Source organism: Loxodonta africana, chromosome 3 (assembly GCF_030014295.1).
Source record: "Loxodonta africana isolate mLoxAfr1 chromosome 3, mLoxAfr1.hap2, whole genome shotgun sequence".
Taxonomy (NCBI): Eukaryota; Metazoa; Chordata; class Mammalia; order Proboscidea; family Elephantidae; genus Loxodonta; species Loxodonta africana.
In genome coordinates, this window is record NC_087344.1 from 60,780,149 (window position 1) to 60,807,483 (window position 27,335).

General features: G+C 53.0%; 1 protein-coding gene across 5 annotated transcripts; it reads left to right on the forward strand.

The window, feature by feature from the left end:
* LDLRAP1 (low density lipoprotein receptor adaptor protein 1) lies at nt 1-27,335 on the forward strand. Of its 5 annotated transcripts, none has more exons than XM_064281490.1 (9): nt 1-133; nt 10,451-10,593; nt 11,692-11,804; nt 14,055-14,169; nt 19,764-19,836; nt 20,191-20,277; nt 20,811-20,941; nt 22,378-22,412; nt 24,043-27,335. In XM_064281490.1, exons 1-9 carry the CDS (start codon nt 46-48, stop codon nt 24,185-24,187), a joined length of 930 nt encoding a protein of 309 aa, XP_064137560.1. In that variant the 5' UTR covers nt 1-45; the 3' UTR covers nt 24,188-27,335. The 5 variants fall into 5 exon arrangements, with proteins under 5 accessions (XP_064137560.1, XP_064137561.1, XP_064137565.1 ...); XM_064281491.1 differs by having other exon boundaries at nt 22,381-22,412; XM_064281495.1 differs by having other exon boundaries at nt 22,347-22,412; nt 24,043-24,131.

Sequence of the window (27,335 nt, forward strand, 5' to 3'; positions counted from 1 at the left end):
AAGTTTTTCCTGGCGGAGTTTTGGCGGCGGCGGTCGGAGCGGGCCATGGACGCGCTCAAGTCTGCGGGGCGGGCGCTGATCCGGAGCCCCAGCCTCGCCAAGCAGAGCTGGGGGGGCGGCGGCCGGCACCGGAGTGAGTGTGCACGCGTCCCCCGGGGCCAGGCAGGGGTCGGGCCGGGGCGGACGGGCCGGGGCTCATGGGCCTCCCGCGTTGCCCGCAGTTCGGAGAAGTTGGGGAGAGGCGGGGCCTGACCCCCGTCCTGCCCGGCGCGCGGCTGGGGCGGCCGTGCCGGGGCCCGGCGGGGCTGGGGGGTCGCTCCGGGTCAAGCTGTGCCCCCCACCCCCGCTCTGTGCAGCTGGGCAGGAAGGACAGACATCGGGGGACGAGGCCGCATGTCCCGGTGCCCAGGTGCAGGAGGGAGTGGGACGGGGTTGCAGGGCAGGAGAAGAAACCTGAGCTGTCCTGCACAGCTTTGGGGAGGCGGGAGCTCGCTGTCGGTGGCCCGGGGAGGGGACTGGGCGCAGGGGCTTGGGAAGATGCCTGGGTCCTCGCACCCCTGCGCCACCACTGACGTTAACGGGGGTGGCAGCACACTTGCCTCTTGCCCCAGTCCGACCCACGAGATCCTCTCTTGACTCCTGGGCTCCCAGAGACCCACCCAGGTGTGAGCCTGGGGTTGCAGGTACCTGCTTGAGGTTGGGGCGAGGCTCGGCCTGGGTCTCTGTACGTAGGTCCCTCACACCGGGCGATCTACACCCCCTTTCCCCTCCACTAGCCGGGTTGAGGTGGTGAAGTTGGCGTCCTGGCTATTTTTGAAACCTGTTTTCTCTCGCACCTTCGCCCTCGGGTTTCTGAAGTCCCGGGGGTGCCCAGGCAAACGGCAGACTCGCCGCCACCTCCCAGGGGTGTCTGGGAGGCCGGGAGGGGCCTCATACGGCCTCCTTGCCCCATCTCTCTCACTTGTCTCTGGTTGCAACCCGTCACCTGGCACCTTCCCCTGAGGCCTGAGAAACCCAGCCCAGATCCCTCCTTTTTCACCAGAGGAAATGGAGGCCCAGAGAGGTGGAGTGGCTTCCCTGGGGTCACAGAGGCCTTCTTGGCAGATGTGGAGCTTAAAGCCCAGGACTCATGCACACTCCTTCCCTCACCTGGTCTCTTCCTCCTCCTCCTCTTTTTCCTCCTCCTTCTGTGTCATCTTGGCCAAGGCCTCTCCCCTCTCCAGGAAACAGCAGGCAGTACAGCCACACACACACACACACACACACACACACACACACGGTCCATCTTTGCCTTCCCTGGTCCCACCAGGGGGCCCGAGCTTCCTCTCCTAGGAGTGCCAGCGTGTCTGGGCCTAGGGAGTCCGCCCTGCCCCTCCTCTTGCCCCACTCTGTTGTTCCAGCTGTAGCCGCCTCCTATATGAGATGAGGCTGACATCGGGAACTTGGGCTGGTGCCTGCTGGTGGGAGTGCCAGGCCAGGCAGGGACCATCTTCTATACTTCTTGGCTCCCAAAATATCCCCTTTACATATTTGTGGGATTCCACCAGGGGTGGGAGTTGCCCACTGCTTCTGAGAATGATGGTCTGTTCCAGCGGGGAGAACTCTGTGGTTCTCTTCTGGGATGAGGGAGAGAGGGTGGGTGGGGCAGCCCCCAGGGAGGTGGTTATGAAGTAAGGAGGGCTGTGGGCCCTGGGCAAGGGAGGGTAGCTTAGCCACACCTCTGAATCTGGAGTAGGGACGAGAGAGCTGCTGTGGAAAAGTCTCTCCTGCCTGCTCTGATTGGGTGAGTCACTTATCCTTTATAAACCCTGTTTCCTCATCTGTAAAACTGGGATAAAAATTCTTTCCCAGCCAGGGTGTTAGAAGATTACTGATGGTAGCACCCCCTCCTGACACCTAATTGGTGGTTTCTGTCTTCCCCTCCCCTTCCCCCTGCCTGTCCTCTGGACCTTCCACATGATTAATCCTGCAGTGGAACAGGTTTTGGGGGCTCAAAGCCTGTGGTCACCTGCAGAGGAGAGAAGAGGAGAGCCTCCGCCCTCCCTAGTAAGCCCAGAGTGCTGCTGGTCCTGAGCCTTCTGTGCCCAGACTGATCTGGGTTCAAATCCCCACCTATCTCTCATTATTAAGCCCCAGCTTCCTCATGTGTAAATTGCAAATAACACTAGTACCGGAGTTGGATGTTTTTGTGGGGGTTAAATGAAATCACACCTGGCATAGAGGAGGAGGAAGAATGCTAAATATTGCCTTTATCACTTTATGGTTTACAAAGTGTTTTTGCTTCCATTATTTCATTTGCTCCTGTGAAGTGACAGAGCAGGGGATTCTTCTCATCAGACCCATTTTAGAGATAAAGGAACTGAGGCTCAAGGAAGTGGTGTCATTGGTCCTGGACATAGAGCTTCCAAGAGGTAGAGCTCCAAATCCCAGCCCAGGGGTCTCACCAGTGTGTCCCGTGGGCTCTGTGGCTGTGGGTAGAGCTGGTGCCCCTGAGGACAGTAGTCGTCACAGGGCAGGGAGGGAGGTTGTGGAATGTGTGCCGGATGAGGGGTGGGGGGTAGGTTTGCCTTAGGTCATAACCAGCCAGGCCCTTGGGTCCAGTGCTGTTGGTCTGAGCCTTATGGTTAAATGATGGTACTAAGCTGAAGCCCAGTTAAGGTTAGACCTGATCCCTGCCCTTGGCCTGTGACCCTTTCCTTACCCCTTAGGTCCTCAGAGCTGGGACCAACATTATGACTGTTTTTGTTAGTAGAGAAACTGAAGCCCAGATAAGGGAGGCATCTTGCCTGAGGTCACACAGCAAAGGCAGCTCCCCGGGCTTCTTTGCCTGGAATCTCTTGCTTCCTATCTTTCACTTAGTCTTGACCTCAAAGAAGGGCTCACTCCCTCTCCCACACATGGCTCTTTTCCTATCTCTTCAGGAACCGTAAATATTTTATTTTAGTTCCAGGCCAGGGATTTTCCTTTCTTCCAATTGCCTGGAAGCATGGCTTACCCTGGCCTCTCAGAGTCTTTCCTTCCATCGAAAGGTTCTGGGGTTACTTTAACCCTGGGGCTCCTTCACGGGTTGTGCCAGCGTTGAGGTGTAGGTTCCGGTAAAGCTACAGGCAGTCAGTCCCTGGGTTATTAGTGTCTGACCCAACCTCAAACCCAGTTTGAGGTACATTATTACTGTATTATTATGTTAAAAATGTTTTAGTGTAGCTGGAAGTGTTTAATGTTTTTTATGCATAAAAAGATACACTATAAACCATATACTAAGACAAACATATGGGGTTGCTGTGAGTTGGAATTGACTCGCCTGCAATGGGTTTGGGTTTTTTTGTTTTGTTTTGTTTTAAGACAGACATTTAACTAACTGTCGTTAGATAGGAACCGTACCTAACTGTTCTGATTTACATACATATTCAGCTTAATGATAGACTTAGGAGAGGAACTTGTAATCCAGGACTGCCTGTACTTTGTGGTGGGGGGAGGGGAGTCTGTTACCTTCCAAATATTTATCAAGCACTGACTGTGTGTCAGGCACTGATACAGGTGCTCGGGACTCTGGCGAACAATGAGACAGCCTCTCTTCAGACAGAGCTTATGGTATGTGGAGGAGGCAGACAAAATGACAGCCGTGGACGCAAATAAGTAATTCAGTTATGGGTAGTGTAGGTGCTGTGAAGAAAGATAAAGCGGGGTGAGGGAGCAGTGGGGAAAGCTTTTTTAGATAGGGTGGTACCTTCATTTGGGTTCTTCCAGAAGCAGACCCTGAGGCAAGGATCTGAGTACAACTAATTTATTTGGAAAGTTGTTAAGGTGCTATCAAGTCGATTCTGACTTAAGGCTACCCATATGACAGAATAGAACTGCCCCATAGGGTTTTCTTGGCTGTAATTTTTCTGGAAGTAGATCACCAGGTCTTTCTCCTGTGGAGCTGCTGGGTGAGTTCGAACCACCAACCTTTCAGTTAGTAGCTGAGTGTGTAACCATTTGCACCACCAGGGCAGAGATCCCAAGAAACACCATTACAAGTGAAATGGAAAGGGAGCCCCAAGAGTTGACACAGAAAGCGATTACCACAGCGGGCTAGTAGAGGCAGGGGAGAATATGCTCTTCAGAGCTGTTCCATTTTGATAAGGGTACTTCTTGTCCCTGGTGGGTGAAGGCTACTAGGGATAGGTGATCTTCCAGTTTGCATGGGCCTGGGGCATCTTTAGCAGCCAGAGTGAGCTCAGGTAGACAGATGCTGGCAGTTGGAAGTCAGGTGGTGTGCACAGAGGGGATATGGGCGGGCACTGGTGGTGTCAGCTGCAGGGAGTCAGGGCAGGCCTCTGAGAAGGTACCACTGGAACAGAGTGAATGCAAGGAGGGAGGAGGCTGTGCACACAAATCTGGGGAAGAGCGGTCTGGGAGCTCTGCAAACAACAGTACTGGGCCCTGCTGGACCCCTCCCTCGCATCCAGAGGAGCATGGTGGGCTGCAGGAAGGAAGAGTAGGTAATGGTACCGGTCGGGGATTCAAGTCTCAGTGCTGCCTGTTATGTGACACTAACAAGTGGCTGAACTCTGAATGTGAAATAAGATATTAATATATCCTTGACTCTTCTCATGGACCCCTGGTGGTGCTGTAGTTAAGAGCTCAGCTGCTAACCAGAAGGTCCTCAGTTCAAACCCACCAGCTGCTCCTTGGAAACTCTACAGGGCAGCTCTACTCTGTCTTTTAGGGTCGCTATGAGTAGGAATCAACTCGACAGCAACAGGCTTTTTTTGTTTGTTTGTTTGACTCTTCATAAAGGAAACCCTGGTGGCATAGGGGTTAAGTGCTATGGCTGCTAACCAAAAGGTCAGCAGTTCAAATCCACCAGGTGCTCCTTGGAAACCCTATGGGGCAATTCTGCTCTGTCCTGTAGGGTCCCTATGAGTCGGAATCAATTCGACGGCAATGGATTTTTCTTCTCATAAAACACCGTGAGTGGCTGTGTATGTGTTAAAACACTTAGTAGCTCAGTGACAGTAGCTCACACTTCAGTGGCACTTGGTGTATGCCAGACACTCTTCTAAGCACACCTCCTGTGTGAACTCATTTCTTACAACAACCCCATGGGCTGGATACTCTTACTGTCCATATTTTAAAGTGAGGTAACTGAGATCCAGGGAGGCTGAGTAAACTGCTCAAGTAGCAGAGCCAGGTTTTGAACTCCACAGGCTGGTTCCAGAGTTCGTATTTATAACCACAACAATATATTTTTTTCTTACAGTTTAAGTAGGTACTTAAGAAATGGTAGCTACTGCTGTTGTTACTGGAAGAGCCCTGGTGGGACAGTGGTTAAGCACTCAGCTGCTAACTGAAAGGTTGGCGGCTTGAACCCACCTGGCAGCTCCTTGGGAGAAAGACCTGGCAATCTGCTCCCATAAAGATTACAGCCTAGAAAATCCTACGGGGCAGTTCTGCTCTGTCACATGGGGTCGCTATGAGTCAGAATCGACTGAGTGGCAACGGGGCTTTTATTAGTATTTATCTGCTCTTCTGATAACAGTCTCAACTTTAACTTCTGAAGTTTGTCTCACACTGTCCACACCCTGATGGTTTTTCTGATGATGCCCCCAAAGAGGGGCAAGAACCCACTGGCCAGATAAGAAGGAGCAGCACTTCAGGTCAGGGCAGAGCTGAGGCTTGAGTCCCTTTCTGAGGTGTTGTCACTCTGCAGCTTCTGAAGCCATCTGTCCGCCAAGCTGGAGGAAGCTCAAGGCCAGGGCCCTGGTTGGAGGTTCTCCCCGGGGCCCATGAGTTTGGCTACAATTCTGATGTTCTAGACACCAGCAGGGCTGGACTCCCGAGGCAGCTGAAGGAGCAGGGGGCACCCTGCCCAGCTCTGACTCGTGTGCAGGGCCTTAACCAGGAAAGGGCACATGTTAGCAGCTGAGAGATAGGCTGGGCATATGGTCTGTCCCTAGTTAACTCCGGCAGCAGGTCATCTGTAAAACTGCACAGTTAAAATAGCACAGTCATTACCCACCACAGGACCAAAAATAACCAGGACCGGAACAGGGCTGTGGACGCAGGCCTGTATTTGCCTGGAGGCCTCTGGAAGCTCTTCCCAAGGCCCTGGGCTCCCCCTGGGAAGGAGCATGTGGCCTCCAGCCATTGGACTTGAGCTCGGCCCTACCCAGATCTCCATCTGAGGTAGCTGGATGGTGAGCAGGGTGGGTGTGGAAGTAAACCCTTCATGTCTTTATTTATTGAGTGCTTCTATAGGGTCGCTATGAGTCGGAATCGACTCAATGGCAATGGGTTTGGTTTTTTTTCTTTTCTAGGTGTTGGTTTCTATGGGGAGGGTGTGAGGTGTGAGAGACGCACCTCTGTGAAGAGATGAGCCACATGCACAGAAGTACAGGAGGGAGACAGGGTTCCCCAGAGGAGGAGGATCTCAGCCGGACCTGGGAGGATGGGGTCCTGGGGCTAGGGGGCAGGGGACAAGCAGGATATGACTGGACAGCAGTACTAGGCAGGAGAGCGCCTTCTCTCTACTAGTTCCTGGGGGAGGGAAACACCAATGGCAAATCCTTCCCTCCTTCTTCTTGGGGAGGGAAGACACGTGTAGACAGCTGCTTGGCAGTAGGTGATCTGGCTTCAGAAGGAAGAGAAGGAAACCCACACTTGAGAGAGGCATGAGCAATCCATGGCCAGGAGCCTCATCAGAAGGCATAACGTTTACTGAGCATCTACCGTGGGCAGGGCCCCCTGTACTCAGCTCATATTTTATATCTCATTTCATTTTTAAAAATCTTATTCAAGGGTTATAACAACCCTCTGAGCCAGGGACTGTTGTTTCCCCCGTGTTGCAGGTGAGAAAATTGAGCTAACTCACTCAGGATCCCTCAGCCATGAAGTGTTAGAACTAAGATCCTAGAATTAAGGCCCTTGCTCTTATCTACTGGTCCGTACTGCCTCAAAGAAGGCTTCCTGGCAGAGGAGGCTGGACATGTGGGGGTATGATCAAAGGAGGGAAAGAAGGGCATGTCGGGTAGAAGGAACTGCTTGAGCAAAGGCTCAGAAGTGGAAAAATGAGTACTACAATATGAAGGAGAAGCACTGCATGGTTGGAACTTCTGGGTATGTATGTGTGAGAGAGAGACAGACACATACACACACAAGGCTGATATTGTGGGAGAGGAGCCTAAGGGCCTCTATGGCCTCCTGAGCACTCTTTGTGGAAATTGCCTGTAGTGACAGAGCTGAGCTGGGGCTCCCTCTGACTTGCTGGGTGACCTTATCATATCCCTCTCTGGGACTCAGTTGCATAATCTGTCCAGTGACGGCTTTTGACATAGGGTCTCCAAATTCGAAGAGTGCTGGCTGGTCTATCAATGTCCTCATCCTGGAGATGGTAGAATCAGGGAAGGGTCAGGCCAGGGAAGAAGGAATGCAGAAAAATGCCTGGCATTTCAAAGGTCAGGGAGGACTGGGGAATGTTTGGACAGCAAAGAGGTCATCAGTGACCTTGGCAAACTTTGGCCCTTTGGAATGGAGAGAGCGGAAGTGGCTTTGGACAGGGGCCAGGAAAGAACAGAGCTGGAGGAAATGGGAGAGGAGGGATATTTGCTGAAGGGCAGAGATGGCTAATGAGATAAACAAGGCCAGCCCTCATTGATTGGCATAGCCTGCCTGGAGCCTTGTGTGGAGAAACAGTCCAAAGCCCCTCTGTAGAGTCAGAGGGAAATAGAGCCACAATTGATTAACTTTGTCTGCCAAGGACATAGGCAATAGGCGTGACAGCTTGTCATTTGCTATCCTTGCTTAGATGGGTCTGGGGTTGAAGGCGATGATCTGGGTATATTGGCCTACAGAAGGGAAACCTCAGGGATTAGGAATTGTGAGAGGAAATATCTCCAGCCCCAGGAGCTTCTCCCTGACTTTCTGCTAGAACTGAGGTATTTTGCCTATGGTAAGGTATGGCCTCATGGTCAGGAGCGTGGGCTTTAGAGTCAGAGAAGTCAAATTATGTATCCTTTGAGCCTGTTTCCTCATCTGGAAAATGGGAATGAAAGAGTGCCCGCTTGCAGAATGGCTGTGAAGGTTAGAGGTAATGGTGATAACTGCTGCTTTATTATTGTCATTGTGGTTCCTTGATGGCTCTGTTGATGGTGCCGTTGTTTTCGGTTTTGGGGGGAGCAGGGCCCAAGTCTGAGTTGATCCTGGCTCCCATCACCAGCACAGGTTTGGGGACACATCAGGGACTTTCTGATTTTTTTGAGGATCAAATGGAATAGACTCCTGGTTGGTAGAACAGAGGATGGGTCACTGTGGGCTTTGGGACCATCACTGCAAGGACTGGCCTCATGTGAGGTGGTGGCCCAGGGGCAAGGGTTAGAGGACAGCGGGTCAGGGCCAGAGCTTGGGGCAGGCTTGGAGGGTAGGTCCTGACATTGCCATGGGAGTGTCCAGGTCATTCCATCACTCAGCAAGCAATGAGTGCCAACTGCATGCCAGACCCTGTGCTGAATGACCAGTAAATGAGTCCCTGCCCACCTAGATCTCAGTCCAGAGGGTAGGCATACCCCATAACACAGACATTTTTTTCAGATGAGGAAACAGTCTCAGGGAGGCCAGTGGCTTGCTCAAGGCAAGTCCAGAGAGGTGTGAGTGTACAAAGCTCCCTGGCTAGAGGTGGGGTGGGGCAGAGCCCATAGAAGACAGGAACTAGAGGAGGCTGGGGATGAGACAGTAGCATGGGCCCAGGCTGGGTTGAGGACACAGTGGTGGTACCTGGGCCCCCGTTGCTGCTCCTGACAGTGCAGGAGCCTCAGAGTCGGGCTGTGGCTTGTAGGGGGAGCCCACAGCCCTGCCAGGGCCTCAGCTGTCCTAGAGCCAGCTATGTCCAGTCTTCAGCTGTCTTCTGTAGCCCTTCATTCAGAACCTGTGAGGAAGACCCCAGGAGGAGGCAGGAAGGACACAGGACTTCTCCCAGCTCCCCTCAACCTCTTGGTGCCCCCTGGAAGCTATTCCTGTCTGGATCCTGCTCTGTCCAGGATTGTATATGAGGCTGAAGAGCAGGCCCCTCATCTTTAAAATGGGTATAATCATACCTCCTACAAGTGCAGTTTCTGAGGGGATGATGAGGGACAGGAAGAGTGCCCTGACAGGCAGGAATGCGGGGTGTCCATTCATCCTAGAGATGGGGGTTTGGTAGGAGCCCTGGAGACCTTCCGTCTTATTCCAGCCTCATTGCTTCCCAGCTGAGAAATATGGTTCATCTGGCCTCAGCTTCCAGGAGGAGGATCCTTGGGAATAGTTAAAGCACTGTTGAGCACTGTGCTTCCCCTTTTGTCCCTCTGTCCCAGGCCCATCTCCTGGCATAAGTGGGGCAAGGTGGGGGCCTCTTTACAACTCTCCCTCCTGGTCTGTTTTCCCACTCAAGGAGCCGGCTCCTTCGCTCCTTTCCCAGCCTTCCTAACATCAGCTGTGATCAGAGTTTTCAGAGGGTGCTTTCCCTGTGCCATTGCTGCAGCCCGGGGGGGCAGGCATTGTTCATCCCCGGGAAGGGACTTGAACCCGGGTCTGCCAGATTCACATGGCCTCATGCTGCATCATTTGAGAAATCACCTCCCCTTTCCCCACTGGCCCTTACTGCCCCACCCCAACTCTCCCTTGCTGCTGTCCTTCCCTCCACCCCCACCCAAACCTCTTGTTCTCTGTGGATGTGCAGGTGGAGGAACAGAGAAGAGTAGGCCGGGGCCATGGACACCACCCAGGTTTGCGTTCTGACTCCAACACTACTCATTGTATGTAGCCTTTGTCTAGTGACTTTGCCTCTCTGAGCCTCAGTTTTCTTATCCGTAAAGTGAGATAATACCTAATTCACAGGATTGCACTGAAGATCAAGTAAGAAAATGGCATGGTAGACCCTCAGCAAGCATTAGTGGAGCATTGGTGTTGAAGTTAAGAGTTTAGGCTCTGGATTTGAAAATATGGATTCGGATCTTGCCTCTTGCGTTTAACGGCTCTGTGGATTTTGTTGTGATTTTGGCTACCTGGGCCTCAGTGTCTTTGTCTTTAAAATGGGGATGATAAAAGTGTCTCCTTTGATTCTCACAAGATTGATGAAAACACGTGTAAAGCTTCTTACCATGGTGTTTGGTATATATCAGAAAATGTTTGCCCAGGAACCCTGGTGGTGCAGTGGTTAAGAGTTTGGCTGTAGACCAAAAGGTTGGCAGTTCAAATTTACCAGCCGCTCCTCGGAAACCCTGTGGGGCAGTTCTGTTCTGTCCTATAGTGTCGCTATGAGTTTGAATTGACTTGACAGCAACAGGTTTGGATTGATTTTTATTAAAAAATGAAAATAATGCTGGCTGAGAGAACCCCAGTGCCCCTTCTGGGTTTCCCTAGGAAATGGGGCTGGCTGGTTGCTGGTGGTGGGCCCTGCCAGCAGGGTCTGAGGTCCTGTCCTGCCCCGTCCCAGAGCTGCCTGAGAACTGGACAGACACTCGGGAGACACTGCTTGAGGGGATGCTCTTCAGCCTCAAGTACCTGGGCATGACGATGGTGGAGCAGCCCAAGGGCGAGGAGCTGTCAGCCGCAGCCGTCAAGAGGATTGTGGCCACGGTGAGAACCCCAGTCAGGGCTGGGAGGGGGACAGCCATGGGCCAAGGTCAGCTCCTTCCTAGGGCGCCCCTCCCTCCGTGCCCCTGCTCATTCTCCCAGTTGGATGTGCCTGAGCCTGGCCCTGCCCTTGAATCTTCTTTCATCCAGCTTAGGGACCCTTGGTGGAGGGGAACCGTTCTACTTGAGGGGTCAGGGTCAGTGTGCACCTTCCCAGCTGTGTGGCCATGGCCTCTCCTCCCCCAACTCAGGCTCCATGCCTGAGGGTTGGAGACTTACCAGTGCCAGGGAGGGTGGTGTGGGAGACAGTCGGGGGACTGCTGTCACCTGACCGCTTGCCCAGTAGCCCAAGGGATTGGTCCTTGGAGAGTAGGGCAAGGACAAGGTAGCCCACCAGAGAGTAGATTTTCCCCTTCCCACCTCTGAGTGAGTGTGGGCCCTTTAAACCCACCTCCCTTGCTTGCCTGAGATCACCTCTGGCAGGTGCAGTGGGTGGAGTGAGTCTCCCGGAGTCATCTTGCTGGGTTGTGATGGTCCACTCAGTGTTCAGGATCTATGGTCCCTCCTAGCTGTGTGTTTTTGGGCAAGTCACTTAACCTCTCTGAACCCATTTCCTCCTGGGGAGAAACCCTGCTGCCCTTGAGATTAATGATGCCAGGTCCAGCGCTTGGCAGACAGTAGGTGCTCAATAAGTGGTAGTTGTTCTGTTCTACAAGAGGGTGCTGGCAGGAGTCCCTGGGTGGCACAAATACTCACTGAAAGATTGGCAGCTCAGACCTACCAAGAGGTGCCTTGGAAGTAAGGTCTGGTGGTCTGCTTCCAAAAGGTCACAGCTTTGAAAACCCTATGGAGTGCAGTTCTTCTCTACATATTGGGGTCACCGTGAGTCAGAATCTACTCAACGACAACTAACAACAAACCAATTGGGGGTAGACCAGAACAGGGATAGCCAAGGAAGGGGCTGGCTGAGTTGTCTTCCCCATCTCACCTGCCAGCCACCTGAGGCGAGGACTCTCTGGGGGCTAAGAGCAGTAGGTGTAGCCCACAAAAGCAGGTCCCAGCGGGACAGTCAGGTTCCTCTGACCCATGTCTGCTCTCAAGGCTAAGGCCAGCGGGAAGAAGCTGCAGAAGGTGACCCTGAAGGTGTCACCACGAGGAATCATCCTGACCGACAGCATCACCAACCAGCTCATTGAGAACGTGTCCATTTACAGGTATACTTTGCATGGGGGCAGCCCAGATCCACTTTGTCACTTGGGACAGTGATGGCAATCTCTTGTCTGGATCCAGGCTCTACCACTTCTAATCAGGGTGGCCTTGGAGCCTTAGTTTCCTCGTCTGTAAAATGGAAGTGGAAACACCCTGCCTTACAGTGGTGTTACAAGTAAGAGCACCTCGTTCACATGAGCACTCTGTTAAATTACATACTACTGTCATTATCACCAATGGCAGAAGTATAGGCAGCTGAGGCCTGACCAGGCCTGGAGCCCACTCCCACCCCCATTCCCCACATGTTGCTGAGTCAGGCTTGGAGCAGACTTGCAGAGTCACTGCCTTTTCCTTCTGCCCTGAGTGCAGTAGCTCAGCTCTGGTCATCTGGCTGGGTGTTCCAGGGAGGCGTCTGCCAGGGTCTGAGGCCAGGGTGTAGATGGCTTCCATAGCGGGGCTCCTGTTCGATAGCGGGGCTCAGCCCTTAGAGCATCAGGCTACCCCCACCTCTCTCTCAGGCGGTCAGTTGTAAGATTTCAGAGCTGGAAGGGACAGCCTAGGTCCATTTTACAGATGAAGAGGCTAAGGCCCAGAGCAAATTGCCAACGCTCCATGGTGAGGTAGTGGCTGAGCTCGAACCAGGCCAGAGCCCGGTCCAGTAGGCTCCCATCTTCCAGGCATCCCTCCTGCTGCTTTGTCCCCAAGCAGGTGGCTAAGCTGGCTGGAGCACGAGCCAGTAGTGGATGTAACTCGTGAGGTGAGGAGAGGGGATCAGAGTCTCTGGCTGGTATCTTTCTCTCACCTTCCTGATTCTGCCTTCCTTTCTTTAACCAACATTTCCCACATATTTGCTCTGCTGAGGTCTGTGCCAGGTGAGGAATTCATCCCCTGCTCTCACAGAGTTCCCAGTCCAGGAGTAGAGAAAACAAAGGAGATAGAGTATGATAAGTGTTTCTCAAGAGGGCAAAGGAGGGTCCTGCTTGGGGGAATCTGGGAAGGTCTCTTAGGAGAGGTGGCTGGGCCTTGAAGAATAGCGGGGTCTGATTGATTGATTCCAAGGACAAGTGGCGTTTGGGCAGGAGGCTGGATCACCTGGGGTGAAGACGAGGCAGCCGGAACTTGGTGCCTAGGGGTTTTAAGTGGTGCTGATCCTGTGGCCATGCCTGTGATCCAAGCTCAGGCCAGCCAGGGAGAGGGAGTGAGCCTGCCACGTTCCTGTCCCACCTTGGGGCTGCCAGCTCCTCTCCTGTTTGATATTCCCAGGCTGACTGGGGCTTTGTGGAGGGAACAGACAAGTGAGAAAGGGTGGGAAGACTGTGAGTGTATGGGGAGCCAAGACTGTGGCCTGGAGCGTGTCCGGCCTCTGGACTGGGCCATCGATGAAAGGGTGGGCAGGGGAGGCCAGGCAGGGCAGGGGGAGGCCAGGGGAAGGGCATCGAGGGGTGGGGGCAGGGTGCTGTCCTGCTTCCCTCCCAGCTGGTTGGTACAAACCCTGAAGAGGCAACACAGCAGTGGTTACGGCCCACGGGTGAGTTCAGGTCTCAGCTCTGCCACTAGCTTGTGGTCTGTGACCATGATCTCAGTTTTTTTCATCTGGAAAGTGGCAATGATAATGAACCCATCTCAGATGGAAGCTGTGAGAATTAAACGATTATAAGCTCTTGGCACATTGCCTGTTACACGGCCAGGGCTCGGCTATTACTGTTTCAGGGTGAAGGCTCCATGTGGAGTGGGAGAGTAGAGAGAGGAAAGTGCCTTTGCTCTGGTCTTTCCTTTCTGCTTTTGCCCAGCGGCTGGGGTTTGCAGCATCCCACACAGTCCTCCCATAACGAGCATGTGCTGTGAAGCATGAGAGACGCTGGCTAGATGAAGGAAGGCAGGATTCAGAGCAGGAAGCTTCTTTGGCTCTGAAATGATTAAGTCCCAGGAGGTGGGGTGAACTCCTTTCCTGGTGCTGACTTCTGTAAGAGAAGTCTGGGCTAAGCTCTGAGGGCAGGAGGGAGCGGATTACGTCTGAGGCTGCCTGGAGGCAGATAGTCAGTTGGTCCCCTGACTCCCTGGGAAGCTGGTGGGGACAGGACACTCCATAGACAACTCAGGAAGCCAGGCCTGGAGACCGAGGCCACCTCTCCCGAGTCTTGCCCTGGTGTGGCTGGAATAGTGGGCCCTCTGGAAATTAGGGTGATGCCCCGTGGGATGTCCCGAATTTGGTCAGGCCCCCGTGCCGGGGTCTGGTGACGTTGCTTACCTTTCAGGATCTCCTACTGCACAGCAGACAAGATGCACGACAAGGTGTTTGCGTACATTGCCCAGAGCCAGCACAGCGAGACTCTTGAGTGCCACGCCTTCCTCTGCACCAAGCGGAAGATGGTCAGTGGGGAGAGGGCTGGGTGGGGGGGTGCTGGCCTGGCCTTGGTGGTCCTGCCTTGACAATCACTTTTTAAAAGGCCTGCAATCCCTCAGAACCCCAAGTGAGTCCTGAGAGCTGAGTGGGGAAGGAGTAAAGCTGTGGCCAGGCAGGTGGGACTTCTGGGTGGGCTTGTCTCCACCTCAGCCTCTGCCCTGCCTGGTCAGCCTGGCCTGTGGTACTGACTAACCCTGGGCATCTTCCTTCTTCCTTCCTGCAACATGATTTGTTGGATTTAAGATTTTTTTGATCCCCTAGAAACATTGACAGTTCAAACCCACCCAAAGGCACCTTGGAAGACAGGCCTGGTAATCTGCTTCTGTCTGAAAGGTCACACTGTTGAAAACCCTGTGGAGCAGTTCTACTCTGCACACACGGGGTCTCCATGAGTCAGAATAGACAGGACGACAACTAACAACAGTGTCATTAGTACAAGAGAGGGGTGTGGGGCCTTGTAGGGATTAGCCCTCGGAGACTGGAGATAGAGGGGCCCAGGGTGCAAGGCAAAGACAAGGGCCCTCAGAAGAGCTGGCTTGCTGTGGTCAGAGCAGGGAAGAAAATGATCCTTTTTTTTTTTTTTTAAACTTCTACTGTGTACCTGTTACAGTGCTAGGCTTTAAGGTAAATCAACTGTGCAAGGTGAGTCTGTTACTGTCTCCATTGTTTCTGTTTTTGTTTTTTAATGGGGAAACAGGCTCACGGAGGCTAGATGTCTTGCCGAAGATGACACAGCCAGCCAGGGGTAGAGGGAGGGCCTACACCTATGTTTCTTCCCCTCTTGCATGACTGGGAGGGTGAGTGTGAGGAGCTGAGAGCCCTCGTCCCACTCCTGGGCCACCTCCTGACCACATTTAGCTGGGACGAGGCGGGGGACCTCAGGTCTCTGTGGGCTGTCTGGTGAGGAGTCAGAGGGGTTAACCTTTGGTGTCGAAGCCTTTATTTCGGAGGCCCTGGCATCTGAGTGTCCTCCCTGGAAGGAGGTTCCTAACATTTATTGACTTAATGCTGGCATCTGTTCACCTGTTTGTACTGAGCTTAGAGCCCTGGCCTTCACCCCCTGTGGTCCTTGGAGCTGAGGAGACAAGATTCTCCCCAGTCCCCCATCATCAGGACATCACAGCCTTTCAGTGGCCCCTAGGCCTTCTGCTCCCCAGCAGGGCACACCTAAGATATTGCGTAAATTCTCTACTGCTGCTGTAACAAACTGCCACAAACTTAGCGGCTTAAAAACTGCATAAATTTAGTCTCTTACACTTTTGGAGGACAGAAGTCTAAATCGGTCAGTGGGGCTGTATTCCTTCTGGAGGCTCTAAGGCAAGATACATTTCCTCGACTTTTCTAGAGCTTCTTGAGACCACCTGCATTCCTTGCCTGGTGGCCCCATCCTCCATCTTCAGAGCCAGCAATACAGCATCTTCCAGTTTCTCCATCTGCTGCTGTTGTTGCCTTTTCTAACTGACCTTCCTGTTCCCTCTTACGAAGATTCTTGTGATTACATCAGGCCCACCTCATAATCCAGGATAATCTCCCCATCTCACACTCTATAACTTAATCACGTCTACAGGGTCCCATTTGCTGTGTAAGGTAACATAGTCACAAGTTCCAGGAGTTAGGATGTGGACATATTTGGGAGATATTATCCAGCCTAGTGCAGGTTTCATGAAAGGGCCACTGTAGGATAAGACAGACTAGTGGTTGGATCCTGGCTGATGTGCTGTGTGACCTTAGACAAGACTCTGCCCTTCTCTGGGCTGCTTGCCCGTCAGTAGAATGAGAAGATCTCCTCAGTGCCCTCCAGAATTAGTCTGAAAGGCCCCAGTTTCTTTTGTGCACCTTGTTTCTTTCCTGCAGACTCAGTCTTACTAGCTACTCACCCAGGGCCTCGTGACATTCGAGGGCCTGAGCTGCGGTGGCCTCTCCCGTGACAGCCTTGTTCCCACAGACAGTAACTCTTGGCTTTGTCTCTTATGGGGCCACACAAACTTAGAAATACAAGCTCATTATGTCCCCATTGTTAGTCTCTTCCTCCCCACTGACTGGAGCGAGCACTGGGCAGGGGCAGCTGGCCCATGGCCCAGATTGCTGCTGAACATGGGCCTTGGGTCCGAGGGGTTTTCCAAGATGCAGAGGCTCCCTCTGGCATGGGGGTCCTGGGGCAAAGAGAGAGTGGGTGCTGGACCAGCAGTTCAAGGGAGGCCTGGCCTGGGGCCAGAGGACTTTAGACAGGCCTGAAAGAAACTGCCTGCCCTCAGGCCAAGAGGTTATTACTAAGGAAAACAGAGCTTGGCCATTGCTGGCAGCTGGCTGTAGAGCCCTGAGCAGGCAGGGGAACAGCTACAGCTAGACCCCCATGGCCCAGACTCCCACTTTTCTTCATGTTCCCATTGTGGTTGGGGGCTACCTTGAGGCTTATCCTTCTTCTCCTCCACCCTTTCTCACCTGGCCTCCCCCCTTCAAGGAATCCTTTCAGAGAGATGGGTCCAGCCCAGTGTAGGGTAAATAGACCACCTGACTGGAGGGTGATACTGTGGCTCCCAAGGCCTCAGCTGAGCCCAGGTTGGCTTGGAAATCCTGAGATTCTCAGAGTTCACATGGAAGTTTCTAAGGAGGAGACAAGAAGACTAAATAGGTACCTCAAGCTCTGCAGCCCGCCTGCTGGCAGGTACCTTCACGGACCTTTGCTGCAGGCTGTTCCAGGCCTGTGTAGCTGCTGGGGCCCTAAAGGATCAGTGGGGAGGTGAGCCTGGAGTCGGTACTTGGAGTACAGGGGGCTTGGTGTGGGGTGGAGGTTATTCAGTCTCCCTGGGAGATCAGTAAGACTTCCCAGAGGGGGAGACATTGTGAGTTGGGCTTTGAAGGATTGGTGATGAGTAGGTGTTGGCCAGGCTGAGGTGAGAGAGAAGTATACTTCAGACACAGGAAATAACATATGCAAACACATGGAGATACAAAATTAAATGGTGTGACTGGTGGTTTAGGAATTGGATGTCACTGGAGCCTGGGGGTGGGCAAGGTGGAGTCAGCCTGCAGGAGCCTTGAATTTGGATGTTAATGTAGCCTTTATCCAGTGCCAGAGGTCTGGAGTCTTTACATCTCCTGCCCATAAATAAGAGGCTTATGACCCACCCTGGCAGGGGAAAGAAGCTTCCAAAGGGGTCCCTTTCTGGGTCACCTAGCAATTCAACTCAAAGCTATCCAGGCCCCGCTCTCCCAGTGGCACCTGTTTGGCATAGCCAGGGTAAGTTTCCCTACAAAGTAATGTTACGTTTCCATCTGCCCAACTGGGTGGCCATGTCAGCCTCTGAGCCCTGGAGTCAAGGTGGAGTTTGCGGGAGGGGACGTTGATGTTGGCCAGGAGCTCAGGGTTGTAGAGCAGGTACTGAGTCTGGACTGACAGTAAGCAAACTGTCGCCCCCTAATTCTTTGGGGGCCTTCAGCCTCTGTTGCGGGGCAGGGCTGTTCTCCCCCATGTGGCCATTTGGTGTTCCTAGAGTATCCCTTTTGTGCAAGACTCGGTTCTGGGGCCATGGCTGCTAGGAAGCACAGGGTCCGACTTGGCCTAAGTATCAGGCTGGGATCCGAGGTCTCAGGGTCTCTAGCCCTAAGCTCGACCTGGCCACTGTGAAAGGCTAGCAGCCTGGTTATTGGGAACAAGACAGGGCCATGTGGACGAGGTAGGGCCTGGTCAGGGTAATAAGACAGACCCACAGGCCACAGGCACTCAGCGAGGGGTCAACAGCAGGCCTGAGGAATCGAGGAAGGAGGCCTCCTGGTGGGCAGGCCCAAGCTGTCCCTCAGTGTCTGGATTCCTGCACCCAGATTCCAGGAAGCAGGGTCACTCCCCTCGCAGTCCTTGCCCAGCCTGGGCTTGTAACCACCTGCACGCATCTGCATCTCAGGTTATATTTGGCTTAACTTGCAGCTCGGGACTTCAGGGTGAAAGGGTAGGGATGTATGCAAATGAACAAGCAGATTTACACAAAAACAGTATCAAGCTAGTGCCCCCAGATTTCCTAGAGGCAGAAAATAATGGTGTTTCCACATTCCTGCCACACTGGGTGACCAGCCCTTGCTTGGGTATATAGCGATGTGACTTCGGCTGGTAATTAGCTCGTATTTTTAGTTCATGGGCAATCCTCAATGGTAACTGGGTCTATTAAACTTGATTCAGACGTGACAGCTTAAATTGTAAACAGCTGTGAGGTTTCATACTTAATTACCATATTTAAGTTTTGCCATAAAGCACCCCTACTTCCATCAAAAATGTAAATGACGGAGATATTCAAATGAGTTTTTATACTTCGTGAAGTTTAATTGGCATGGATCAGTCAGCTTGTTTAGGGATTTAAGAAAATTTTTTTAAAAAAGAATTTTAAAGGCAGTAGCCACAAATTCATTTCTCAATTAAACTGCGCTGTCTGGGAGAGGCAGGGCGTGGGGCTGAGACTGGCTAGGCCTGAACTTGTACACATGCAGGTGAGGCTGGTGCTTTCTTCCTGAGGCCCAGCTTGCAGAAGGAAGCTCGATGTTGCTTCTGGCTACAGCTATGAGCTTGGGGGCTTCCAGAAGCTCAGCTTACTAACCCTGCACTGGAATCGTTGTTGGGGAGGCTGGGAGAGGAGGGGGTTGAGATGTGTGTGGCTTGGGGCAGGTCCTGGCTGGCGTGTGAGGCTTCAGCCCCAGGAGCCTGCCCCTTGGACACATTTGTTTCCGCCAGCATTGTTGGTACCTCTGGAGGGCTTTACCCTGTGCTGGGGCGCAGAGGTGTGTGTTCAGACATGATTCATGCCCAAGGGAGCACACAAATGGGGGTGACACAAGCATGTGAGCTAATGACACTTACACATGCCTGAGGCCAGAGGTGGGCAGGGGGCTGTAGCGACCCAGTGCTGGGTGGTGGTGGTGGCATTTGAGTTGGGTTTTAAGGGGTGGATGGGAATTCACCAGTGGTCAAGGGCCAAGGTGTGGGGAAGGTCTCCTTATGAATCCCTCCTTCCAGGTGGGTTATGGCACTGAGTGACTCCTCCCTTCCCTTCCTGCGATCCGCGCTGGGGATAGTGCTAACCAGAGTTAACCTTCTTCTCTCTGGCTGTGGCTCATTCAGACAGTGGCTGGGCTCTTCCAACTCTCACTTTATTGTTCTCCCGTTCCGAGGGCTAAGGTAGCATGTGAAGTCCTCAGGTAATTAGGGAGGGCTTCTCAGAGGAAGTAAACCTCAAAGTTAATTGAATTCAGCACAAAGGGGAAGGAGAGAAAGTGGAGGTGAACAGCTGTTGCTGGGGTGTGGGGCTGGGATGAAGGTGGTGTTTGCTGACACTGCAGAGCTCTGGCTTGGGGGGCAGGTGGTGGGGGTGGTGAAGACCAGGCGCCAGCTGCCTGAGGAGGGTGTGGCCTCTTACATCCTGGGCTGCCTTGGTGACTTCCACCCATCAGGCATTCCAGAGCCAGGGATGGAACCCTCAGCATCTTCAGGGAGAAGCCAGGGTTCTCCAGTTCAGACTTGCTGTCCCCTGCTGACACTGCATGCACCCCCCCCACCCCACTTCCTGTTTTTCAGGCCCAGGCTGTCACCCTCACAGTAGCCCAAGCCTTCAAAGTTGCCTTTGAGTTTTGGCAGGTATCCAAGGAAGGTGAGTGTTTCTTCCCATGAGGGGAGTGCGAGGGGTGGGGAGGAAGGTGGTAGAATAGTATTGGGGATAGGGGAGGAAGGTGGGCCTGGAGTCAACTTTATCACTTACCCAATACGTGACTTTGGAGAGGCCCCTTCATCTGAATCTCAGCTTCCCCATCTGAAAAATGAGAACAGCCATCTTCCTCCCCCAGAATGCTTGTGGAGATTAAATGAAATCTGTGAGGTGTCTTTCCTCCCTGCTGGAGACCTGAAACCTGCCCCCTGGGATTGACCAAAGCCTACCCCTTCCCAGCGGTTGTTGAGGGGAGTGCTGGGGTCGGAGGTGCCAACATGCTGTGCCTTGGTCCCACAGAGAAGGAGAAGAGGGAGAAAGCCAGCCAAGAGGGAGGGGACATCCCAGGCGGGGCCCACCGTGACAGCACCCCTTCACTAAAGAGCCGTGAGTCTCGGGCAAGGGGAGGGAGCCAGATTCATCTCCTTAGGTTTGGGTCAGCCCTCCCCATGGGGCCTCACTCCCTCCTTGGCTGGGGCTGACTCTTGGTTTGTTCGTTTCGTTTTTAAATCAGTCATGTGAGTTGACTATAGATAAATTAGAAAATGTAGAGAAAGGGAAAAAAACAGCTACTTGTTTTGGTGTCTGTTCTGCATATGTCCCTGTGCAAACGTCTGTACGAGTCTCTGTCTACACTTCACAGCCTGTTGTGTGATCCCTTAAAAAATGGACTGTTGTGCCTGTAAAAGTTCCAGCCTAACCCCAACCGGCAGTGAGGGGAGATGTTCCCACCCTGTGGGCTGCTGCTGGCGGAGGTGCAACGGTGGGGCTCCCTGGGTGATAGGCCTGAGTCCTACCCCTGGGTCCTGTTCAAGGAGGGAATCGGGACCAGGACAGCCCAGGACGCCCCAGGACGAGTTACGGGGTGGGGTGGGGAGGGGAGGCTCACCTACTGACACACCTGACCAAACCCCTCGTAGCGGTCGCCACCGGGAACCTGCTGGACTTGGAAGAGACAGCCAAGGCCCCGCTGTCCACGGTCAGCGCTAACACCCCTAACATGGACGAGGCACCGCGGCCTCAAACCTTGAGCACCAGCAGTGTTGTCTGGGTGAGTGGTTGAGGAGCCTAGGGAACTCTGGACGAGGTCTGTGGCTGCTACAGGGCCCCAGCCCTGACACACGTGACTTGCAGGCCTCCCTCTGGGAAGGCCAGACCCAACCCAGCAGCACCCAGGCCCAGGGAGGGAATGAACAATGTCCCTTTTGAACTCGGGGCTACGTCCCCAGCAGGCCTGGCAGCCCGCACAGCTGTCTTCTCACAATGCCCAGGCTCTTGGCCTGAGCAGCCATGGCTCTGCCCCCCACAGGACCAGCCAAAGGCTCCCTTGTTCGTGATGTGGGCAGAGTTTGCTCCTGGCACCCCTCCCCCTCAGCCATCCGAATTAGAAGTCAGGGGCTTGGGCAGTTGGCAGCCTGGCCCCTGACTTGCTGTGTGACTCAGGGCAAGCCCCCTGACCTCTCTGTGTCTCAGCTTTTTCATCCCCTCAGTGAGGGTGTGACCTCTGCCTGCAAGATTACCCAGAGGACCCTGACTTTTTTGTTTTGTTTTAGTATTTAAAAACATGTTTAACTTTTCAATTGGAAATAATTTCAGACTTTAAAAAAAGTTACAAAAATAGCACAAAGAATTCCTGTTCACCCTCATCCGGATTCCCCAAATGTTAACATCTTACATAGCCATCTTACAACGATCAAAATCAGGAAATCAACACAGATGCCATACTGTCATGGACTCTGCAGACCTTGTTCACGATTCTCCGCCTGAACAACCAATGTCCTTGTTCTGGTCCAGGACCCAGCGCAGGATCATGCCCACTTAATTTTTTACAATCTGAACGTTGAGAGACTTGAATATCCTTGAAAAACTGTCAAGCCCCTCTGACTGTTGGGGGCACTCATGAGCAGGCACCCATGAGTTCTCTGCTGTCTGGGAGCCGCTCTTGCCATGTGCCCATCCTCATGGGACACCATGGTGGGAGCCTCCCCCCTCATTTTTCTACTTAGGCCATGGGATCCCTGCCATTAGGTATCCCTCCTTCATGGGCTTGGAATTTGGCTCAGCTCTCGGAAGTAGATGAAAGCCACAAACCCTCTTTCTCTACCCGCTTCCTCTTGGGATTTGAAAGCTATAGAAATCATCTGGTCCAACCACCTCGTTTTGTGGAAGGAAAAGCTGAGCCTCAGAGAGGAGCAGTGACTTGCCCAAGCTCTCCCAGGCAGGTAGTGGTAAAGCTGGCAATTAAATCCACCCTAGTCTCCAGACGCTCTGTGTTGTGCCCTTCTCCTGGCCCACCATGACCCGACAGTCCATGCTCCGTGTCCATGAGCAGAGATGCTGCTGGCCCATCTGTTCCTCCAGGCACCTCCCAGACTCCTGTGCTTGTGTCCTGAGTCCCTATAGCTTCCCCAGGGCTGGGGACCGCCCCAGCGCTGAGCCTGGGCTCCTCCACTTAGGGTTCATGTCTCCTGCTTTGTTTCCCCCAAGGAGCTGGATGACGGCCTGGATGAAGCATTTTCAAGGTAACACGAGCTGGGTTTCTTGAGCTGGGTCGGGGGTGGAGGGCTAGCATTTGTAGACTGTTCCTGCTTACCCTTTCCTCCTGGGGCCCTTTGCTGTGTTTGAGACCGGAGCCACTTAGACCTTCTCCAGAGCAGGAATTTCCATCCCCTCTGCTTGAATACCTCCAGGGGCAGGTTGCTGACTGTCTGTTGTCAGAGCCCCTCCAGTGGTGGCCAGGTCTCTTAAAAGCTCTTGCTTTTGAATAAGAAACTTTTTCTGGTCGCTGCTGTAAGAATCTGAGCTGAGCTAAGCTCTCTGCAGCTTAAGTGGATTTCCTCATCCTATACCTGGTGTAGTCTTCAGAAATTGGCTCTTTTGCAGGATTTGTTTCCTCCAAAGGTTTTACATTTATGAAAAGGGGGAGGGAGAAGGCAGTGCTTCATTAAGCGCCAGGATTGTTCTGTAGAGGAGGTATTTTGATATAGCCAGAGGGTGGTGACATTTCGCTGTTTTCCCAGGGGCCATCCCTGTAGCCATGGCTACCTTCAGCTTGGGAACATACCATCAAGAAGGCTGTGGCTGAGGGACATTTTGTCCTGGGCAGCTCAGAGTTCTGAGTGTTGGGCCCTGATCAGTCAGGCCCCCCTTTTCCCTTTGGGACCCTCAACAGCCCCCTACAGCCCTCCCACACCAGAGGCTTTGTTTGGAGTGAGAGCCAGTGGCTTGGGGGTTACCCGCTTCTCCCCACTCCTCATCCCTTCCTGCCAGAGCCAGGGTGGAAGCCCCTTGGCCCAGCCCTGGCGGGGTGTATGTGTGGCCCTTCACGGAGGCAAAGGTGTTCCTTTTACCATCTCCCCTGCCTGCTTCACTAACTGGAAGAAAATCATGTTTGCTTTTTCCAGGTCATTCAAGTATCGCATGCTCTTTATTGACAATTTTGAAATAGAAAATAACACCATCCCATAATCCCACAGCCCACACTTTGGTTTAATTCATGCTTTTCCTATACATACACATATACTTTTTTTTTTTTTTTTTTTGGCCTTGATCAGCCCCTTGTGTTTGCATTGCGGTACCCTGATTTTTCACTTAACATCAGTAGAAGCATTTCTCCAGGCTGTTAAAAACTCCGTGTAAACACCATGTTCATTGAGTGCCTAAGGTTTTTTTCATGGCACAGGCCATAATTTACTTAGCTGTCTGCTATACTTTTGGACATTTGGGTATCTCCTTTTCTAAATCTACACTTTGAACACCACTGTGTTGACATGTATCTTCTCACTGGCGGAAGGGCACCAGGGCCCCCTTGCCCACAGCATGTCCCTCACTGCCCTTCCCCGTACTGCCCTTTCTCCTCTTCCTGGGCATGCCCTTGTGGAGTTGTGGCACTACGTGGGTGCTCTGGCCTCTCAGTGGCAGGGGTGCTCACTGCCTGCCCCACGTTTTTCTGAGCTGTTTGGCCCTCGGGGTAGGCTCTTTGGTTAGAGGCTCTACCCCCCTGGCATCTGAGACTTCTTTGCTCCTGTGTCCTGGCATCCCTGCTTCTCATGCCCTTTCATTTCTGCCCCCGGTGCTGACTGGGCTAGGCCAGCTCCTCAAGCCTACCAGCCCCTCACCTGGGCCCTCAGTTCACACAGCTCTGCCTTCCAGGCTGGCCCAGTCTCGGACCAACCCTCAGGTCCTGGACATTGGACTGACAGCCCAGGACATCCATTACGCCCAGTGCCTCTCACCTGTCGACTGGGATAAGCCTGATGGCGGTGGCACCGAGCAGGATGACCTCTTCAGCTTCTGAGGGCCTGGGGCTAGCAGAACGTGACCGACCACTACAAGAAACGGACCAAAGCCACAGGCGGGAGCCAGCCCTGGGCCCGCATCGCACCCTCTTCCGGCCTGCAGCACCTTCAGCCTTCACATCAAAGCTGTAGCCAGTCAAGCAGGGGGAAGGAGAGCTTTCCTTTTCACCCCACCCTTCTCTGAGAACTGAAAGATGCCTTGAATATTTATTCAGTGACTCTCCTGGTTCATGCTTGGGAGCCAGTTTTGCGTCAGCCACGTCTCCCTCTGTGTGACGTGTGCGGTGTGATAACCAGCTTCCTGCTTGCTCTCTCTATCAAACAAGCACCATTCTGGCTGCGGGTGTCAGGACATGACCAAAGCATTTCTTGTACCTTCTTTCTAAGGACCCAGATTTCCCTGGAGGCATCTCTGTCCCTTACTGAAAGCAGTTGGATTTCCGTCTTCTGAGCACAGACGGGCACTGGCACTCACAGCTGCAGGAGAGGACTGTGTCCTCAAGCTCACCTTCCCTGGGGCCCCAGCAGGCCTGGGCTTGAGCCCCTGGACCCAGGACCTCTCAGGGACAGAGGGGTGGGTCCTGACCAAAGACAACATGTAGCTTGGCACTTTAAAGCACAAACAGCCCGCTGGGGCTGCCTTGAACAGAGCTTTCTTAGTGCCCTTCTTTCCGGAGAAGGGGCCCAAAGTCCCTGTGGGGGATCCCCATCAATGCTTGGAACTAGTATAACTGGCCACCCTGGGACTCCCGGAGTCTGAGTGGGACTGGGGATCATCACCGTGGCTGGCCTGTGTCAGGTCCCACACCCACCTCCTGTCATACGGACAAGGCTTGCCTGCTCTTGTGTTTGTGGATTTCTCTGGTTCCCGCCTCCCCATACTTACTGTGTGAAACCTAATACCTACATTCACTTAAAACCATTTTATTGCCATTATACGGATGAGGAAACTGAGGCCACAAGGGAGGAAGGGGTAGAGACAAGAGTGGAACTTAGATCTGATGCCAAAGCTGCTTTCTCCACCCCCATCTCCCACAACTCACACCTACTTTTTTTTCCCCTAGCTTTGTTGTCCTCCCAGAAACCAAAAACCCCAGCTATTTTCTGACCAAAATGTGTTTCATAACAAACCATCTGGTGCCTTTCTACACAGAGCTGGCATGAGTCTCCGTGCCCAGCTAGCTGTCTCGCTGTTGATTTCCGGGAAAATGCAAGTGTTTGAAGTCTGCTAATTCAGAGGGTGAAACAAAATCAAACTCCATAAGCATCACGCTGTTCTCTTTCCTGACCCTCAGACTCTGGGTCGGGACACACCAGCAGCAACCTGTCATCAGAATCTCTTCTTCCTCACCCTTCTACCCCCACGGGGCTCTCAGCATCCTGAAACCCAGCAAAGCTAAAAGCATCTTTTCCGGCCTGAGGTGCCTGCCAGTGGCCTGGCTTAGAGCAGATTTCATGAGCTTCAGGAAAAACACACATCATTTCTTAAAAGCCACTTACACTAATCAAAACACATTAGAGACTGAGTTCCCAGTGCGGGGGTGGGGTGAGATTTGTGGGGTCTTTATTGGAATATGAGGATAACTTCCTTTCCCGGCCACAGCTCCTGCTCGCCTCCCCACCTCAGACCTCCTTGGTGTCAGCCTCTGTGTTTGTCATAAGGCAGCAGGGTTGGGTGTGACACAGACTGTGCTTGGCAGGAGGGGCCAGGAATCCTGAGGAAGACTGCTGTGTTGGTGTGAGTACGCTGTGGCCTTCGTCCCCCTGTCTTGTCAACAAGCTGTGGCTGTGCTCCCCGTGTCTGCCAATAAGCCTTGGTTCTGCTGTACTTCGTGATGCTATAAAGGAAGTTCTAATGAGGGAAAAATAAACCTTCTCTTTCTGAAATACAAGCAGCACTTAGATGGAGTTGGCCTGGACACTGGCTGTGCACACTGGGTGGGGGCAGTCAGCCTCCGTTTCACAGCAGATGGGTGTGTGTGTGATGAGGTGACCTTTGGGTGATTCATCGGGGCAACTCCAGGAATCCTATGTGTCAGCACTGAAGAGGCCTTTGAAAACCTAGGTTGAGGATACCTGGCCAGGGGCCTGCAAACCCCCTGAAATGTATATAAGATCCTGTGTGTACATGCATGTGTTTGTTTCCCAGGGATATTCACTCGATAGACTTGTTCTCTGCCAGCCGTGAGCCAGGGCTGGGGCTCAGTGCTGGGACGGTGGTCCAGACAGGATCCAGATGAACCCAGGCTGTGGCTTGAGCGTGCCGGGGCTAGGACGGGGCAGGGTGGGAAGTATGTTTTAGTGATGTGGGTACCCCTGGGTCTAGCTCTGGCTCTGCCACTTGGGAGCTGTGGCAATGGGTCAGTCACTTCTTCCCTTGAGCCTCAGTGCCCTCATCTGTGGAAGAGGTACAGTAGCTCTTCCTCTTCCTGTGCCCCTGGCTTTTATGAGACTCAGGTGACCATTATCATATGATAACTCTTGGAAAATGGATAGTGGCAGTTCCACCGTGTTAGTAGTGTACTTATTAGCTCAGGAGCAAAAGGCAGTTTGGACCAAGTACTGTTTAAAAAAGATAAAATTCATAATAGCTACTGTAACTGGGCTCTTACCCTATGCCAGGCACTGTGCGAAGCTCCTAACTTATTAATGTCCTGTTGAGCCCAGATGGTACTATCTTCCTTCACTGCTGAGGGCATCAAGGCTCAGAGAGGAAGGCAGTATCAGGGGTGATGCCTCGTGGACTTTGCAGAGCCCTGGCCCAGACTCAGATCTGTCTGACCCTCAGCCCCACCAAGTCCTGGCCCCCCAGGAACCAAATCTCTGGTCGTGCTGCCCGTGAGTCCTATTTGCATAGTGACCTTCACGGAAAGGCCGTTCTCTTCAGGCTTCTCTGTCTAGGGACACCCTAGACCTCTGCCCTCCCCTGCTCAGCTATAGCTTATAGGGTTTCTTCGGGCTTTTATCTCTTTGTCCCTTTCAAGCAGTGGTATTTAAAAGTGTGGAACCCAGAGGCGGAGCCCTGTGATGGCAGCCGTTGGGCAGACTTGCTGTGAATTCCGATTGGATCGAAGATGACTAAGAAATTCTCTCCTTCTTTTCTCATAATCTGAAAAGACACCCAACAAGTTCATCTTTCGGTTTAAA

What these genes read in the sequence shown, in the direction of transcription:
- LDLRAP1 (XM_064281490.1), top strand. Translation starts at nt 46, where the DNA reads ATGGACGCGCTCAAGTCTGCGGGGCGGGCGCTGATCCGGAGCCCCAGC. An exon ending in TCAAGAGGATTGTGGCCACG is followed by an intron (nt 10,594 to 11,691) that starts GTGAGAACCCCA and finishes TCTGCTCTCAAG; the next exon opens with GCTAAGGCCAGCGGGAAGAA. An exon ending in TCTGCACCAAGCGGAAGATG is followed by an intron (nt 14,170 to 19,763) that starts GTCAGTGGGGAG and finishes CCTGTTTTTCAG; the next exon opens with GCCCAGGCTGTCACCCTCAC.